The following is a 20,909-nucleotide window of genomic DNA, read 5'->3' on the forward strand; positions in this document are numbered from 1 at the left end:
ATGTTGGAGAAAGCACAGCTATCCTCCACCGGGATAGTGGTACGCTTAGCTAAGGTAGAAACTGCTCCCTCCACCTTAGGGACCGTTTGCCATAAGTCCCTTGTGGTGGCGTCTATTGGAAACATTTTTCTAAATATCAGAGGGGGTGAGAACGGCACACCGGGTCTATCCCACTCCTTAGTAACAATTTCAGTAAGTCTCTTAGGTATAGGAAAAACCTCAGTACTCGTCGGTACCGCAAAATATTTATCCAACCTACACATTTTCTCTGGTATTGCAACTGTGTTACAATCATTCAGAGCCGCTAACACCTCCCCTAGTAATACACGGAGGTTTTCCAGTTTAAATTTAAAATTTGAAATATCTGAATCCAGTCTGTTTGGATCAGAACCGTCACCCACAGAATGAAGCTCTCCGTCCTCATGTTCTGCCACCTGTGACGCAGTGTCTGACATGGCCCTAATATTATCAGCGCACTCTGTTCTCACCCCAGAGTGATCACGCTTACCTCTTAGCTCTGGTAATTTAGCCAAAACCTCAGTCATAACAGTAGCCATATCCTGTAATGTGATTTGTAATGGCCGCCCAGATGTACTCGGCGCTACAATATCACGCACCTCCCTCTGAGCGGGAGATGTAGGTACTGACACGTGAGGCGAGTTAGTCGGCATAACTCTCCCCTCGTTGTTTGGTGAAATTTGTTCAATTTGTACAGATTGACTTTTATTTAAAGTAGCATCAATACAGTTAGTACATAAATTTCTATTGGGCTCCACTTTGGCATTGCAACAAATGACACAGGTATCATCCTCTGAATCAGACATGTTTAACACACTAGCAAATAAACTTGTAACTTGGAAATACAATTCAATTAGAATAATATTAAAACGTACTGTGCCTTTAAGAAGCACAGAAGATCTATGACAGTTGAAAATTAATAAATTGAAACAGTTATAGCCTCAATCCTTGTAAATAACACAACTTTAGCAAAGGTTTAATCCCATTAGCAAAGATAACAAATTCTGAAAGCAGGAAACAAATTACAGAATAAACGTTTTTTATCTCAGTCAAACTATAATTCTCACAGCTCTGCTGAGAGAAATTACCTCCCTCAAAATAAGTTTTGAAGACCCCTGAGCTCTGTAGAGATGAACCGGATCATGCAGGGAATACAATGAGTTGCTGACTGAAATATTTGATGTGTAGAAAAAGCGCCAACAAACGGCCCCTCCCCCTCACACACAGCAGTGAGGGAGAACAGAAACTGTCAGAAAACAGATTAAGCAACTGCCAAGTGGAAAAATAGTGCCCAAACATTTATTCACTCAGTACCTCAGTAAATGAAAACGATTTTACATTCCAGCAAAAACGTTAAACATAATCTCTAGTTATTAAACAGCTTTATTATTTCTTACAGTGTAATTCTAGTGAAGTACCATTCCCCAGAATACTGAAGTGTAAAGTATACATACATGACATTATATCGGTATGGCAGGATTTTCTCATCAATTCCATTGTCAGAAAATAAAAACTGCTACATACCTCTATGCAGATTCATCTGCCCGCTGTCCCCTGATCTGAAGTTTACCTCTCCTCAGATGGCCGAGAAACAGCAATATGATCTTAACTACTCCGGCTAAAATCATAACAAAAACTCTGGTAGATTCTTCTTCAAACTCTGCCAGAGAGATAATAACACACTCCGGTGCTATTTTAAAATAACAAACTTTTGATTGAAGATATAAAACTAAGTATAATCACCATAGTCCTCTCACACATCCTATCTAGTCGTTGGGTGCAAGAGAATGACTGGGAGTGACGTAGAGGGGAGGAGCTATATGCAGCTCTGCTGGGTGAATCCTCTTGCACTTCCTGTTGGGGAGGAGTAATATCCCAGAAGTAATGATGACCCGTGGACTGATCACACTTAACAGAAGAAATTACTGTATTATTGTATTGTACACACATCATATTATTGTATTGTATACACGTCATATTATTGTATTATTGTATTGTATACACGTTATATTACTGTATTATTGTATTGTATACACGCCATATTATTGTATTACTGTATTGTATACACGCCATATTATTGTATTGTACACACATCATATTATTGTATTGTACACACATCATATTATTGTATTATTGTATTGTACACACGTCATATTATTGTATTACTGTATTGTATACACGCCATATTATTGTATTACTGTATTGTATACACGTTATATTACTGTATTATTGTATTGTACACACGTCATATTATTGTATTGTATACACATCATATTATTGTATTATTGTATTGTATACACGTCATATTATTGTATTATTGTATTGTACACACGTCATATTATTGTATTACTGTATTGTACACATGTCATTATTGTATTACTGTATTGTATACACGTTATATTACTGTATTATTGTATTGTACACACGTCATATTATTGTATTGTACACACATCATATTATTGTATTATTGTATTGTATACACGTCATATTATTGTATTATTGTATTGTACACACGTCATATTATTGTATTATTGTATTGTACACACATCATATTATTGTATTACTGTATTGTATACACGTCATATTATTGTATTACTGTATTGTATACACGTCATATTATTGTATTATTGTATTGTACACACGTCATATTATTGTATTACTGTATTGTATACACGCCATATTATTGTATTGTACACACATCATATTATTGTATTATTGTATTGTACACACATCATATTATTGTATTATTGTATTGTATACAAGTCATATTATTGTATTACTGTATTGTATACACGCCATATTATTGTATTATTGTATTGTATACACGCCATATTATTGTATTGTACACACATCATATTATTGTATTATTGTATTGTACACACGTCATATTATTGTATTGTACACACATCATATTATTGTATTATTGTATTGTATACACGCCATATTATTGTATTATTGTATTGTACACACATCATATTATTGTATTATTGTATTGTATACACGCCATATTATTGTATTATTGTATTGTATACACGCCATATTATTGTATTGTACACACATCATATTATTGTATTATTGTATTGTATACACGCCATATTATTGTATTATTGTATTGTACACACATCATATTATTGTATAATTGTATTGTACACACATCATATTATTGTATTATTGTATACACGTCATATTATTGTATTGTACACACATCATATTATTGTATTATTGTATTGTACACACGTCATATTATTGTATTATTGTATTGTATACACGCCATATTATTGTATTATTGTATTGTACACACATCATATTATTGTATTATTGTATTGTACACACGTCATATTATTGTATTATTGTATTGTACACACGTCATATTATTGTATTACTGTATTGTATACACGCCATATTATTGTATTATTGTATTGTATACACGTTATATTATTGTATTATTGTATTGTACACACATCATATTATTGTATTATTGTATTGTACACACGTCATATTATTGTATTACTGTATTGTATACACGCCATATTATTGTATTATTGTATTGTACACACATCATATTATTGTATTATTGTATTGTACACACGTCATATTATTGCATTACTGTATTGTATACACGCCATATTATTGTATTATTGTATTGTATACACGTTATATTATTGTATTGTATACACGCCATATTATTGTATTATTGTATTGTACACACATCATATTATTGTATTATTGTATTGTACACACGTCATATTATTGTATTATTGTATTGTACGCACATCATATTATTGTATTATTGTATTGTATACACGTCATATTATTGTATTATTGTATTGTATACACGTTATATTATTGTATTGTATACACGTCATATTATTGTATTGTATACACATTATAAAACACGTTATATTATTGTATAGTAAACACGTTATATTATTGTATTGTATACACGTTATATTATTGTATTGTAAACACGTCATATTATTGTATTGTATACACGTTATATTATTGTCTTGTAAACACGTTATATTACTGTATTGTATACACATTACATTATTGTATTGTAAACACGTTATATTATTGTATTGTATACACGTTATATTATTGTATTGTAAACACGTTATACAGGTGGCCCTCGTTTTACAACGGTTCAATTTACACCGTTTCAGAATAACAACCTTTTTTTCCAGTCATGTGACTGCTATTGAAAAGCATTGAGAAGCAGTGCATTTATTAAAATAGCCAGTAGGTGAAGCTGTCCGCTTGTGTTGCAGCAAAGCCAAGCAAGCTGAAATTAATCAGGTTAACCAGACATGAGCTATCAAGCAGATTTAAAAGGAACAAGATCTTCCTGTCTAAAAAATCAGTCCAGATTGGAATGCATAGAAAGAAATGTTTGCAGAAAAATGCGTGAAGTCTGTGTTGTGTGATTATTTTATTAGGTTTATAATGCTGTTTAGCAAATGTTTCTGTTCATTTAACTTAGTTTAATTATATATTCTGTGTTGTGTGATTATTTTATTAGGTTTATAATGCTGTTTAGCATTTAAAGTCTTCATTTCAAAGCTTTAAAAATAATGTATTAGGTGTTACTTATGACAATTTTGAGAGGGGCCTGGAACCTATCTCCCTCACTTCCCATTGACTTACATTATAAACTGGGTTTCAATTTACAACAGTTTCAATTTACAACCATTCCTTCTGGAACCTAACCCCGGCGTAAACTGAGGGCTACCTGTATTATTGTATAGTAAACACGTTATATTACTGTATTGTATACACGTTATATTATTATATTATTGTATTGTATACACGTCATATTATTGTATTGTATACACGTTATATTATTGTATTGTAAACACGTTATATTACTGTATTGTATACATATTACATTATTGTATTGTAAACACATTATATTATTGTATTGTATACACGTTATATTATTGTATAGTAAACACGTTATATTACTGTATTGTATACACGTTATATTATTGTATTGTAAACATGTTATATTACTGTATTGTAAACACGTTATACTATTGTATTGTATACACGTTATACTATTGTATTGTATACACGTTATATTATTGTATTGTAAAGTAAACACATTATATTATTGTATACACGTCATATTATTGTATCGTATACACGTTATAAAACACGTTATATTATTGTATAGTAAACACGTTATATTACTGTATTGTATACACGTTATATTATTGTATTATTGTATTGTAAACACGTTATATTATTGTATTGTAAACACGTTATATTACTATATTGTATACACGTAATATTATTGTATTGTATACACGTTATATTACTGTATTGTAAACACGCTATACTACTGTATTGTATACACGTTATATTATTGTATTGTAAACACGTCATATTATTGTATTGTATACACGTTATATTACTGTATTGTAAACACGTTATATTACTGTATTGTATACAACGTTATATTATTGTATTGTAAACACGTTATATTACTGTATTGTAAACACGTCATATTATTGTATTGTATACACGTTATATTACTGTTATGTATACAACGTCATATTATTGTATTGTATACACGTTATATTACTGTATTTTATACAACGTTATATTATTGTATTGTAAACACGTTATATTACTGTATTGTAAACACGTCATATTACTGTATTGTATACACGTCATATTATTGTATTGTATACACGTTATATTATTGTCTTGTAAACACGTTATATTACTGTATTGTATACACATTACATTATTGTATTGTAAACACGTTATATTATTGTATTGTATACACGTTATATTATTGTATTGTAAACACGTTATACAGGTGGCCCTCGTTTTACAACGGTTCAATTTACACCGTTTCAGAATAACAACCTTTTTTTCCAGTCATGTGACTGCTATTGAAAAGCATTGAGAAGCAGTGCATTTATTAAAATAGCCAGTAGGTGAAGCTGTCCGCTTGTTTTGCAGCAAAGCCAAGCAAGCTGAAATTAATCAGGTTAACCAGACATGAGCTATCAAGCAGATTTAAAAGGAACAAGATCTTCCTGTCTAAAAAATCAGTCCAGATTGGAATGCATAGAAAGAAATGTTTGCAGAAAAATGCGTGAAGTCTGTGTTGTGTGATTATTTTATTAGGTTTATAATGCTGTTTAGCAAATGTTTCTGTTCATTTAACTTAGTTTAATTATATATTCTGTGTTGTGTGATTATTTTATTAGGTTTATAATGCTGTTTAGCATTTAAAGTCTTCATTTCAAAGCTTTAAAAATAATGTATTAGGTGTTACTTATGACAATTTTGAGAGGGGCCTGGAACCTATCTCCCTCACTTCCCATTGACTTACATTATAAACTGGGTTTCAATTTACAACAGTTTCAATTTACAACCATTCCTTCTGGAACCTAACCCCGGCGTAAACTGAGGGCTACCTGTATTATTGTATAGTAAACACGTTATATTACTGTATTGTATACACGTTATATTATTATATTATTGTATTGTATACACGTCATATTATTGTATTGTATACACGTTATATTATTGTATTGTAAACACGTTATATTACTGTATTGTATACATATTACATTATTGTATTGTAAACACATTATATTATTGTATTGTATACACGTTATATTATTGTATAGTAAACACGTTATATTACTGTATTGTATACACGTTATATTATTGTATTGTAAACATGTTATATTACTGTATTGTAAACACGTTATACTATTGTATTGTATACACGTTATACTATTGTATTGTATACACGTTATATTATTGTATTGTAAAGTAAACACATTATATTATTGTATACACGTCATATTGTATCGTATACACGTTATAAAACACGTTATATTATTGTATAGTAAACACGTTATATTACTGTATTGTATACACGTTATATTATTGTATTATTGTATTGTAAACACGTTATATTATTGTATTGTAAACACGTTATATTACTGTATTGTATACACGTAATATTATTGTATTGTATACACGTTATATTACTGTATTGTAAACACGCTATACTACTGTATTGTATACACGTTATATTATTGTATTGTAAACACGTCATATTATTGTATTGTATACACGTTATATTACTGTATTGTAAACACGTTATATTACTGTATTGTATACAACGTTATATTATTGTATTGTAAACACGTTATATTACTGTATTGTAAACACGTCATATTATTGTATTGTATACACGTTATATTACTGTTATGTATACAACGTCATATTATTGTATTGTATACACGTTATATTACTGTATTTTATACAACGTTATATTATTGTATTGTAAACACGTTATATTACTGTATTGTAAACACGTCATATTACTGTATTGTATACACGTCATATTATTGTATTGTATACACGTTATATTATTGTATTGTATACACGTTATATTACTGTATTGTAAACACGTTATATTACTGTATTGTATACAACGTCATATTATTGTATTGTATACACGTTATATTACTGTATTGTAAACACGTCATATTACTGTATTGTATACACGTTATATTACTGTATTGTAAACACGTTATATTACTGTATTGTATACACGTCATATTATTGTATTGTATACACGTTATATTACTGTATTGTAAACACGTTATATTACTGTATTGTATACACGTCATATTATTGTATTGTAAACACGCTATACTACTGTATTGTATACACGTTATATTACTGTATTGTAAACACGTTATCTTACTGTATTGTAAACACGTCATATTACTGTATTGTATACACGTTATATTACTGTATTGTAAACACGTTATATTACTGTATTGTATACACGTCATATTATTGTATTGTATACACGTTATATTACTGTATTGTAAACACGTTATATTACTGTATTGTATACACGTCATATTATTGTATTGTAAACACGTTATATTACTGTATTGTATACACGTCATATTACTGTATTGTAAACACGTTATATTATTGTATTGTAAACACGTTATATTACTGTATTGTATACGTCATATTATTGTATTATATACACGTTATATTATTGTATTGCAAACATGTTATATTACTGTATTGTATAAACGTTATATTACTGTATTGTAATCACGTTATATTACTGTATTGTATACACGTTACATTATTGTATTGTAAACACGTTATATTATTGTATTGTATACACGTTATATTATTGTATTGTAAACACGTTATATTACTGTATTGTATACACGTAATATTATTGTATTGTATACACGTTATATTACTGTATTGTAAACACGCTATACTACTGTATTGTATACACGTTATATTATTGTATTGTAAATCACGTCATATTATTGTATTGTATACACGTTATATTACTGTATTGTAAACACGTTATATTACTGTATTGTATACACGTTATATTATTGTATTGTAAACACGTTATATTACTGTATTGTATACAACGTTATATTATTGTATTGTAAACACGTTATATTACTGTATTGTAAACACGTCATATTATTGTATTGTATACACGTTATATTACTGTTATGTATACGTCATATTATTGTATTGTATACACGTTATATTACTGTATTGTATACAACGTTATATTACTGTATTGTAAACACGTCATATTACTGTATTGTATACACGTTATATTACTGTATTGTAAACACGTTATATTACTGTATTGTATACACGTCATATTATTGTATTGTATACACGTTATATTACTGTATTGTAAACACGTTATATTACTGTATTGTATACACGTCATATTATTGTATTGTAAACACGTTATATTACTGTATTGTATACACGTCATATTACTGTATTGTAAACACGTTATATTATTGTATTGTAAACACGTTATATTACTGTATTGTATACAACGTCATATTATTGTATTATATACACGTTATATTATTGTATTGTAAACACGTTATATTACTGTATTGTATACACGTTATATTATTGTATTGTAAACACGTTATATTACTGTATTGTAAACACGTTATATTACTGTATTGTATACACGTCATATTATTGTATTGTATACACGTTATATTATTGTATTGTAAACACTTTATATTACTGTATTGTAAACACCTCATATTATTGTATTGTATACACGTTATATTACTGTATTGTAAACACTTTATAATACTGTATTGTAAACACCTCATATTATTGTATTGTATACACGTTATATTATTGTATTGTAAACACTTTATAATACTGTATTGTAAACACATTATATTACTGTATTGTATAAACATCATATTATTGTATTATTGTATTGTATACACATTATATTATTGTATTGTAAACACGTTATATTACTGTATTGTAAACACGTCATATTATTGTATTGTAAACACGTTATACTATTGTATTGTATACACGTTATATTATTGTATTGTAAACACATTATATTACTGTATTGTAAACACGTTATATAACTGTATTGTATACACGTTATATTATTGTATTGTAAACATGTTATATTATTGTATTATATACACGTTATATTACTGTATTGTAAACACGTTATATTACTGTATTGTATAAACATCATATTATTGTATTGTATACACATTATATTATTGTATTGTAAACACGTTATATTACTGTATTGTAAACACGTCATATTATTGTATGTTGTATTATTACCTTGGCTTGTAGTGCAAGGTGGAAAGCACCTTTCTTGAACGGCAGGAGGTCACCACTGTTATTGCGGGTTCCTTCAGGATATATCCAGACTTTTAACTAGTAAAAATAATCAAATAAAATGTTATTAAAAGTAACAAAAAGATGAAAGGAAAAGTACACTTTAATGTCAGTGGAAATACAGATCACTGCAAACTAAACACATTGGTGCTTCCATAATGATTAGTTCCACTGTCACTGCCAGAATCAAATGCTTGTGTGTTGTACATTTATCAACTCCTTAGATGGCTACTGCTTAATCAAACATGAATTCTAGAGTTATTGTTTCACAATCCAGACAGAGCACACAATGTAAATGTAAAACATTTTAAATTTACCTCTATGATCAAATTTGCTTCATTCTGGATAGCAATAACGGGAGCTAGCTGAACATATCTGGTGAGCCAATGACAAGAGGCATATATGTGCAGGCACCAATTAGCAGTTATCTATATGCTAGAGCATTGCTATTCCTGAGCCTACCTAGATATGCTCTTCAACAAAGAATACCAAGAGAACAAAGCTAATTGGATAACAGAAGTAAATTGGAAAGTTGTTAAAAATTGTATGTTCTATCAGAATCATGAAAGTTTAATTTTGTCTTTAGTGTCAATTTAATTCCTCTCTTATCGCATAACCAATGTGGTGTATCTAAAGCACAGCGGTACCAGTGACGGCGCCACTTCTAAGTAGCAAAATACATTGCTAGCACTGAGTAATGGCTACACAGCGCATTAAAGAATTTCTGTTGCACCACCTTTCAATCTGCATAAATCTGCATTGTTTGGCAAATCAAAAGGAACATACACGTTTAAAACAAAAGCAGTGTATTATTGTACTTGCTGGTTTAACCCTTGCAAATGGGTTAAACACATAGATAAAGTCAGCTCTAGAGCTGCAATGAATAACTGGGAACTAGCAGAGCACATCTGGTGAGCCAAAGACAAGAGGCATATATGCGCAGCCACCAATCAGCAGCTAGCTCCCAGTAGTGCATTGCTGTTTCTGAGCCTACCTATGTATGCTTTTCAACAAAGGATACAAAATAACAAAGCTAATTAGATAATAGAAGTAAAATGGGAAAGTTGTTTAAAATGTTCTATCTAAAACATGAACAAAGGATACCAAGAGAATAAAGTAGATTTGATACCAGAAGTAAATCAGCTGATAAATAATGTTTGTAGCTCTAACGTATCTCGGTAACAAATACTGTCTGACAGTCAATAAAACCGGCTAATAAGACATAGGGGCGATTTATCAAGCCCTGTATGCATCTTAATGAATCTGTTTCCGCACGAGGCTTCAGGCTCGCCAGAAACGGGAGTTAAGAAGCAGCGGCCTTAAGACCACTGCACCTTAACTCGTCCACCACCTCTAAGGCGGGGGACAGTAATGAGCCCGATCAAATATGATCAGGTTGTTTGACACCCTCTGCTAGCGGCCAATTGGCCACAAATGTGCAGGGTGTGGCATTGCACAAGCACTTCACTAGAAATGCTTGTGCAATGATAAATGCAGACAGCGTATGCTGTTGGCATTTATCGATGTACGTCCGCACATTGTTAAATCAGCCCCTAATAATTTGCGGCAGCATCACAACCCTTGTCACAGACGCAAGATGCGAATAAAGCGCCATTATAATCAGGGTAGTGTAACTACTCGCAGCATAGTTCCACTGTAAATTATAAAAATAAAAATTGATAATAGGAGTAAATTAGAAAGTTGCTTAAAATTGCATGCTGTATCTGAATCATGAAAGATAAAATTTGGGTTCAGTGTCCCTTTAAATACAGTTACTATGAAATCTCACAAGGTTAGGGTGGAATCCCACAAGACAGTAAAGTGAGTAGCTGAAGGATAATTTGCGCACATAGCACTTACTCGAACTGAAGATGTTTAGAGATAAAACATCTTCCTTTTTTTTACATAGAGATGTTCTTGTTTCTAGTTAGCATTTTGCAGATATGCTGCATGACTTCCGAGTAATTTAGCATATGGGTAACGTGTAACTTTAAAGAAAAATAAAATAAAAATGAGACAAACTTACCAGCTTAGAAAAAGCAAGACACAGCCAATGGCTACACTCCAAAGGCCAGCACTTTAAAAGGCCATGATACCCAAATGCTGAACCACTTGAAAGTGATGCAGTATAGCTGTAAAAAGCTGACTAGAAAATATCACCTGAGCATCTCTATGTAAAAAATAAAGATATTTTACCTCAAAAGTTCCTCAGTAGCCACATCCCATTGTAAAGGGCTTCTAAGCAGCAAATCAGTATGTCTGTCCTGGGACAGCTAAGGGGTTGAGCTTCGTGCACTCTTATGTATTTCCCTATTCAGTTTAAGGAAGTTTACTATGAAATCTCATGAGAGTTGAGTGAAATCTCATGAGATCACAGTAAAAGCGTTCATGACCTCAGCACTGTTGATGCTGATTGGCTGCAGTTCATTTCTTCATTTTTTTATTTTTTTTTACCTGCAGCTGAGCAGCAGCTGAGTATAACTTTTTACACAGAACTTACTCTGCTGAGATGAGAAGATTGTGAGGTAAAAACAGAATTTATGCTTACATGATAAATTACTTTCTCTTATGATGTATCGAGTCCACGGATTCATCCTTTACTTGTGGGATATTCTCCTTCCCAACAGGAAGTGGCAAAGAGAGCACACAGCAGAGCTGTCCATATAGCTCCCCCTCCAGCTCCACCCCCCAGTCATTCGACCGAAGGTTAGGAAGAAAAAGGAGAAACCATAGGGTGCAGTGGTGACTGTAGTTTAAACAAAAAAGCTACCTGACTTAATAGCCAGGGCGGGCCGTGGACTCGATACATCACAAGAGAAAGTAATTTATCAGGTAAGCATAAATTCTGTTTTCTCTTGTAAGATGTATCGAGTCCACGGATTCATCCTTTACTTGTGGGATACCAATACCAAATCTTTAGGACACAGATGAAGGGAGGGAACAAGACAGGTACCTTAAACGGAAGGCACCACTGTTTGTAAAACCTTTCTCCCAAAAATAGCCTCCGAAGAAGCAAAAGTATAGAATTTGGAAAATTTGGAAAAAGTATGCAGCGAAGACCAAGTCGCTGCCTTACAAATCTGTTCAACAGAAGCCTCATTTTTAAAAGCCCATGTGGAAGCCACTGCTCTGGTAGAATGAGCAGTAATTGTTTCGGGAGGCTGCTGGCCAGCAGTCTCATAGGCCAAACGGATGATGCTTTTCAGCCAAAAGGAAAGAGAGGTAGCAGTCGCCTTCTGACCTCTCCTCTTACCAGAATAGATAACAAACAATGAAGGTGTTTGTCTGAAATCCTTAGTTGCTTGTAAATAGAACTTTAAAGCACGAACCACATCAAGATTGTGTAACAGACGTTCCTTCTTCGAAGAAGGATTAGGACACAGAGAAGGAACAACAATTTCCTGGTTAATATTCTTATTAGACACAACCTTAGGAAGAAAACCGGGTTTGGTACGCAAAACTACCTTATCTGCATGGAAAACCAGGTAAGGTGAATCACACTGTAAAGCAGATAACTCTGAAACTCTTCGAGCAGAAGAGATAGCTACCAAAAACAAAACTTTCCAAGATAAAAGCTTAATATCTATGGAATGTAAAGGTTCAAACGGAACCCCTTGCAGAACTGAAAGAACTAAATTCAGACTCCATGGCGGAGCCACAGGTCTATAAACAGGCTTGATTCTGACTAAACGCTTGAACGTCTGGTACCTCTGCCAGACGTTTGTGTAAAAGAATAGACAAAGCAGATATCTGTCCTTTTAAGGAACTAGCTGAAAATCCTTTCTCCAATCCTTCTTGGAGAAAGGACAATATCCTGGGAATCCTAATCTTACTCCATGAGTAACCCTTGGATTCACACCAAAAAATATATTTTCGCCAAATCTTATGGTAGATTTTCCTGGTGACAGGCTTTCTAGCCTGAATCAGGGTATCAATAACCGACGCTATGATAGAATTAGGCGTTCAATCTCCAAGCAGTCAGACGCAGAGAAATTAGATTTGGATGCTTGAAAGGACCTTGTATTAGAAGGTCCTGCCTCATTGGTAGTGTCCATGGTGGGACAGATGACATGTCCACTAGGTCTGCATAGCAGGTCCTGCGTGGCCACACAGGCGCTATCAGAATCACCGAAGCCCTCTCCTGCTTGATTCTGGAAACCAGACAAGGGAGGAGAGGAAACGGTGGAAAAACATAGGCCAGATTGAAGGACCAAGGCGCTGCTAGAGCATCTATCAGCACCGCCTGGGGATCCCGGGACCTGGACCCGTAAAGAGGAAGTTTGGTGTTCGGACGGGACGCCATCAGATCCAATTCTGGAGTGCCCCATAGCTGAGTCAGCTGGGCAAATACCTCCGGGTGGAGTTCCCACTCCCCCGGGTGAAAAGTCTGACGACTTAGAAAATCCGCCTCCCAGTTGTCTACTCCTGGGATGTGAATTGCTGAGAGATGGCAGGAGTGATCCTCCACCCACCTGATTATTTTGGTTACTTCCGTCATTGCTAGGGAACTCCTTGTTCCTCCTTGATGATTGATGTAAGCTACAGTCGTGATGTTGTCCAACTGAAATCTGATGAATTTGGCCGCGGCTAGCTGAGGCCATGCCTGAAGCGCGTTGAATATCGCCCTCAGTTCCAGAATGTTTATCGGGAGAAGAGCTTCTTCCTGAGACCATAAGCCCTGAGCTTTCAGGGAGTCCCAGACTGCACCCCAGCCCAACAGACTGGCGTCGGTCGTTACGATGATCCACTCTGGTCTGCGGAAACACATTCCCTGAGACAGGTGATCCTGAGACAACCACCAGAGAAGAGAATCTCTGGTCCCCTGGTCCAGCTGTATTTGAGGAGACAAATCTGCATAATACCCATTCCACTGTTTGAGCATGCATAGTTGCAGTGGTCTGAGGTGTATCCGTGCAAAAGGGACTATGTCCATTGCAGCTACCATTAATCCGATTGTCTCCATGCACTGAGCTACAGATGGCCGAGGAATGGAATGAAGGGCTCGGCAAGTGGTTAAGAGTTTTAACTTTCTGACCTCCGTCAGAAATATTTTCATTTCTACCGAGTCTATCAGAGTTCCTAGGAAGGAAACTCTTGTGAGGGGGGAGAGAGAACTCTTTTTGATGTTCACCTTCCACCCGTGAGACCTCAGAAAGGCCAATACTATTTCCGTGTGAGACTTGGATCTTTGGAAAGTTGACGCCTGAATTAAGATGTCGTCTAGATAAGGCGCCACTGCTATGCCCCGCGGTCTTAGAACCACCAGGAGGGACCCTAGCACCTTTGTGAAAATTCTGGGAGCAGTGGCCAACCCGAAAGGAAGAGCCACAAACTGGTAATGCTTGTCCAGAAAGGCGAACCTGAGAAACTGGTGATGATCTTTGTGGATATGAATGTGCAGATACGCATCCTTTAAATCCACGGTGGTCATATATTGACCCTCCTGGATCATTGGTAAGATTGTCCGAATGGTCTCCATCTTGAATGATGGGACTCTGAGGAATTTGTTTAGAATTTTGAGATCCAGGATTGGTCTGAAAGTTCCTTCTTTCTTGGGAACCACAAACAGGTTTGAGTAAAAACCCAGCCCTTGTTCCGCAATTGGAACTGGGTGGATCACTCCCATTGTATGTAGGTCTTCTACACAGCATAAGAACGCCTCTTTCTTTGTCATGTCTGTAGACAGAAGAGAAATGTGGAGCCTTCCCCTTGGAGGGGAGTCCTTGAATTCTAGAAGATATCCCTGGGATACAATCTCTAAGGCCCAGGGATCGAGTACATCTCTTGCCCAGGCCTGAGCGAAGAGAGAGAGTCTGCCCCCTACTAGATCCGGTCCCGGATATGGGGCTACCCCTTCATGCTGTCTTGGAGGCAGCTGCAGGCTTCTTGGCCTGTTTACCCTTGTTCCAGCCCTGGTAAGGTTTCCAGGCTGACCTGGGTTGGGAAGCGTTACCCTCTTGCTTTGCAGCAGGGGAGGATGAAGCGAGACCGCTCCTGAAATTCCAAAAGGAACGAAAATTATTTTGTTTGTTCTTTATCTTGAAGGACTTGTCCTGAGGGAGAGCATGGCCTTTTCCCCCAGTGATTTCTGAAATAATCTCTTTCAATTCAGGCCCGAAGAGGGTCTTTCCTTTGAAAGGGATGTTCAAGAGTTTGGATTTTGACGACACATCAGCCGGCCAGAACTTAAGCCATAGCGCCCTGCGCACTAAAATTGCGAAACCTGAATTCTTTGCCGTTAACTTAGCTAGTTGGAAAGCGGCATCTGTGATAAAAGAATTAGCCAGCTTAAGAGACTTAATTCTGTCCATAATGTCCTCATATGAGGTCTCCGTCTGGAGCGCATCTTCCAGCGCCTCGAACCAGAAAGCAGCTGCAGTAGTTACAGGAACAATGCACACAATAGGTTGGAGAAGAAAACCTTGTTGAACAAAAATTTTCTTAATTTTTCATTATGCAAGTGAAGAAATAGCCCCCTCCACCTTAGGGACCATCTGCCACGAGTCCCGCATGGGGTCAGATATGGGGAACATTTTCTTAAAAACAGCAAAAAAGTGAGGGGGCGCCCTATTAATTAAATTAGTGAGACAAACATAGACACTGGAGACTAAGTCATCTAATGTGTCAGAAAATATAATATAAAAAAGGATAAAAATAAATATATGAATAAAAACAATAATTACCAATAGTGTAAATTGTGAATGACAAAATAAATCACAAAATTGAAAAAACTAGTGATACTAGTGATCAACAGCAATTAAAAATCCATATATATATATATATATATATATATATATATATATATATATATATATATATCTCAAAAATACAGAAATTAAAAATTACAAAAAAAGTCGTTATACAATTATAATGTGAAACAATTAATTATATTATAAGTATGTATCATTGCCTAAGATAGACAAATATCAGGCAATAGAATTGTTGTAAAGTCTCTGGAGAGGAGATTAGGCAGCTATCTGTGAAGATCCAGGCCAGGATCCAGGAACAGCAATCTATAGAGAAAAGAAAAAACAGAAGCGCCACATGGCCCAATATTGTTTGGTCCAAAGCTTGTAGATCTTGAAATAAGAAACAGACTCACATTTAGAAGAGCACCTCAATTAGTGCTATATGGGCAGTCTGGGATCTATTCGGTCACCCAGAAGACCAACTTCCTGCACAGGAACTGATGTCTATGTGGACAGAGAAGAAACACAGGTGCCTATATGGCCTAGTATTGTTGGTACAAGTTGACAGAATCAAATAATGATGAGTGGTACTCACAATGTATAAAGCACTTCTTTTGATGCTATAGGAGCATGAAGGGATCAATTCAGTCACCCAACAGACTTGTAGCAAGGCATCCGGGTAGGTTCAGTGGTTCAGAGGATCCCAGAGTAGTCCAAATGGTGAATATCCTCATATAAAAAGGCAGAAAAATCCCAAAGAAAGAGCAGCAAGTGTTCAAATGCTAAAACTGACTTTATTAAAAATTATAAAATTACAGGCAACGCGTTTCTCAGCCAATGGCTGTTTCATCAAGCTTCTGGGATCCTCTGAACCACTGAACCTACCCGGATGCCTTGCTATAAGTCTGTTGGGTGACTGAATTGATCCCTTCATGCTCCTATAGCATCAAAAGAGGTGCTTTATACATTGTGAGTACCACTCTTATCATTATTTGATTCTGTCAACTTGTCCCAACAATACTAGGCCATATAGGCACCTGTGTTTCTTCTCTGTCCACATAGACATCAGTTCCTGTGCAGGAAGTTGGTCTTCTGGGTGACCGAATAGATCCCAGACTGCCCATATAGCACTAATTGAGGTGCTATAGCTTTGGACCAAACAATATTGGGCCATGTGGCACTTCTGTTTTTTCTTTTCTTAAAAACAGGAGGGGGAACAAAGGAAATACCTGGTCTATCCCACTCCCTAGTAACGATATCCGCAATCCTCTTAGGGACCGGAAACATATCAGTGTAAACAGGAACTTCCAGGTACTTGTCCATTTTACACAATTTCTCTGGAACCACCATAGGGTCGCAATCAACCAGAGTAACTAATACCTCCCTGAGCAATAAGCGGAGGTGTTCTAGTTTAAATTTAAAAGCCAATATATCTGAATCTGTCTGAGGAGAAACCTTTCCTGAATCGGAAATTTCTCCCTCAGACAGCACATCCCTCACCCCAACTTCAGAGCGTTGTGAGAGTATATCGGATACGGCTACTAAAGCGTCAGAATGCTCATTATCTGTTCTTAAAACAGAGCTATCACGCTTTGCAGGTAACACGGGCAGTTTAGATAAGAACTCTGAGAGGGTATTATTCATAACTGCCGCCAAGTCTTGCAAGGTAAAAGAGTTAGACGCACTAGAGGTGCTAGGCGTCGTTTGAGCGGGCGTAACTGGTTGTGACACTTGGGGAGAGGTTGACGGGCTAACCTCGTTACCTTCTGTCTGAGAATCATCTTGGGCCACATTTTTAAGTGTAACAATATGTTCTTTAAAGTGTATAGAAATATCAGTACAAGTGGGACACATTCTGAGAGGGGGTTCCACCATGGCTTCTAAACACATTGAACAAGGATTTTCCTTGGTGTCAGACATGTTTAACAGACTAGTAGTAAAACAAGCAGGCTTGGAAATCACTTTAATCAACTAAAAACACACTTTGAAAAAAACGTTACTGTGCCTTTAAGAGATAAAAAAGGCACACAATTTTGCAAAACAGTGAAAAAATGCAGCAAACCTTTCGAAATTTTTACAGTATGTACCTAAAGCATTAGTAAGATTGCACCACTAGCAATAAAAACGATTAACCCCTTAATGCCCAAACCGGATCGACAGTAAGCCAAAAAAAGGTTAAAAAACGTTCAGCACCTTGCCACAGCTCTGCTGTGGCCCTACCTGCCCTTAGGAACCAGATTTGTGGGGAAAAAGCTTCTTATAGGCCCTCAAACTGCAGCAGGACCCTCCATGTGAAACAGCCTGAACTTCTAGTCAAATATAACTGCTAGTGATGCACCGAAATGGAAATTCTGGACCGAAACCGAATCCGAAAATCCGGGATGCACTTGGCCGAAAACCGAAACTGATATCGAAAATGTATTTTTTCAAAATCATTTTTTTTAGTTTTTTTTTTTTTTTTGCATAATTAGAGCCAATAAAAAAGCCCACACTTTTATTGAAAGTAACACACTAAAATCGGACAAAAATATCTTAAAACAATAATATGCTACACAGTAATTTTACAAAGAAAAAAAAACCCAGGCAAATGCCATTTTCGGCCAAAATGTTTCTGCGACCAAAATTTTGGTGCATCCTTACTTAAAACAATTATAAATATCAATATACTGTATTATTCTTCATTTAGTTCTATGTAACAGAATCATATTATCAGTTGTTTTTTGACCAATTATCCAAATAAAGTATAGTCCTAGAAAACTCATTATATGCAGAACAGTAAGTTAAGTAATAAACTTAAACAGCAGCTCTAGGCTAGCATCACATTTGAAACATGCTACTCAATTTTACCGAAAATAACAGGCAAAATAACCGAAAACCGAAATAGCCAAAAATGCAATTTTCGGCCGAAACTTTCTGCGGCCGAAATTTTGGTGCATCCCTAATAACTGCGCAACTGAGGCACGAAATTAGGCCCCTCCCACCTCACTATGGTGCTTGTGAGGCCTAAAGAAACACTCCATAGTGTTTTAATATTAGCCATGTGGGTAACAACCCCTGAAAGAAACCCAAAGGAACCTTCAAAGTGTCTCAAAAAAACGATATTTTCAATAAAAACCGTTTGCCTTGAAAGTAGTGTCAACCAGCATAAACTAGCCCTGTTATGTAAGCTTGAAATTCCATACTTAGTCTCTGAATACAGCTTACCCTTCCCTCATGGGGATATTATCAGTCTTCTCTAGCATTATCACAGTCTTGTCTAGAAGAAAAAAGACTGAACATACCTTATTGCAGCCTAACCTGCAAACCGTTCCCCCCAACTGAAGTTTTCTTGCACTCCTCAGTCCTGTGTGGGAACAGCAGTGGATTTTAGTTACAACATGCTAAAACCATCTTCCTCCCTGCAGAAATCTTAAACTCCTTTCTTCTAGAGAGTAAATAGTACACACCGGTACCATTTAAAATAACAAAATCTTGCTTGTTGAAAATAAAAACTACATTTTTTTACCACATTCACTTTACCCTTCCGATTGCTTAGAGCCGGCAAAGAGAATGACTGAGGGGGTGGAGCTGGAGGGGGAGCTATATGGACAGCTCTGCTGTGTGCTCTCTTTGCCACTTCCTGTTGGGAAGGAGAATATCCCACAAGTAAAGGATGAATCCGTGGACTCGATACATCTTACAAGAGAAATATCTTCCTTTTTCACATAGAGATGCTCAGGTGATATTTTCCTGTCAGCTTTTTACAGTTATACTGCATCAGTTTCAAGTGATTTAGCATATGAGTATTATGTCCCTTTAAGTGACTTCTTGTTCTATCTAACAAGACTACTTTACCCTTATAAACAGACAAGCAAATATTGTACAGTTACAGGCATTTACATAACCAAACAAGCATTGTGTTTGATGCGCCAGTTATCATGTACTGTATGGGTGTTAATAGCAGGTACGTTCACTAACGAAACTGGAAAATATACGTTAAGTGATGCTCAATGAAGTTCAAACATATGCTTGCCTTTCCAAAGAGACCTTGTGCAATGTCACAAACGTCTATTAACCTAGGCTAATGTATCAAATTCTGAAGCTAAAACCTATAACCCCACAGGTGTGTACAGATGTTCAGCTAAGTGCATTAAAGGGATATGAGACACAAACATGTTGTGATTCAGACAGAGCATAACATTGTAAACAAGTTTCCAATTTATTTCTATTATCAAATTTGCTTTGTTCCCATGATATTCTGTGTAGAAGAGATACCTAGGTAGGCGTCTGGAGCACTACATGACAAGAAATAGTGCTGCCCTCTAGTGCTCTTGCAAATGGATAACATTCTTGTAAAATTGCTGCCAGATAGTGCTCCAAAAAATGGGCTGGCTCCTTAGCACATGTCCCTGCTTCTCAACAAAAGATGCCAATATAATTCATAATAGAAGTAAAATTAGAACGTTGCTTAAAATCAGATGCTCTATGAATCATGAAAGAAAA

The 20,909-nt window shown here is 35.2% G+C and overlaps 1 protein-coding gene across 2 annotated transcripts in view; it reads right to left on the bottom strand.

The window, feature by feature from the left end:
• Positions 1-20,909, bottom strand: part of AGPAT2 (1-acylglycerol-3-phosphate O-acyltransferase 2) — a 214,687-nt gene that overhangs the window by 38,452 nt on the left and 155,326 nt on the right. For both annotated transcript variants that reach the window (XM_053695543.1, XM_053695542.1), the window contains exon 4: positions 9,682-9,777. In XM_053695543.1, coding sequence (XP_053551518.1) covers positions 9,682-9,777 — 96 coding nt within the window. The remainder of the gene's footprint in view (positions 1-9,681; positions 9,778-20,909) is intronic.

Source organism: Bombina bombina, chromosome 12, assembly GCF_027579735.1.
Source record: "Bombina bombina isolate aBomBom1 chromosome 12, aBomBom1.pri, whole genome shotgun sequence".
NCBI classification, from domain to species: domain Eukaryota; kingdom Metazoa; phylum Chordata; class Amphibia; order Anura; family Bombinatoridae; genus Bombina; species Bombina bombina.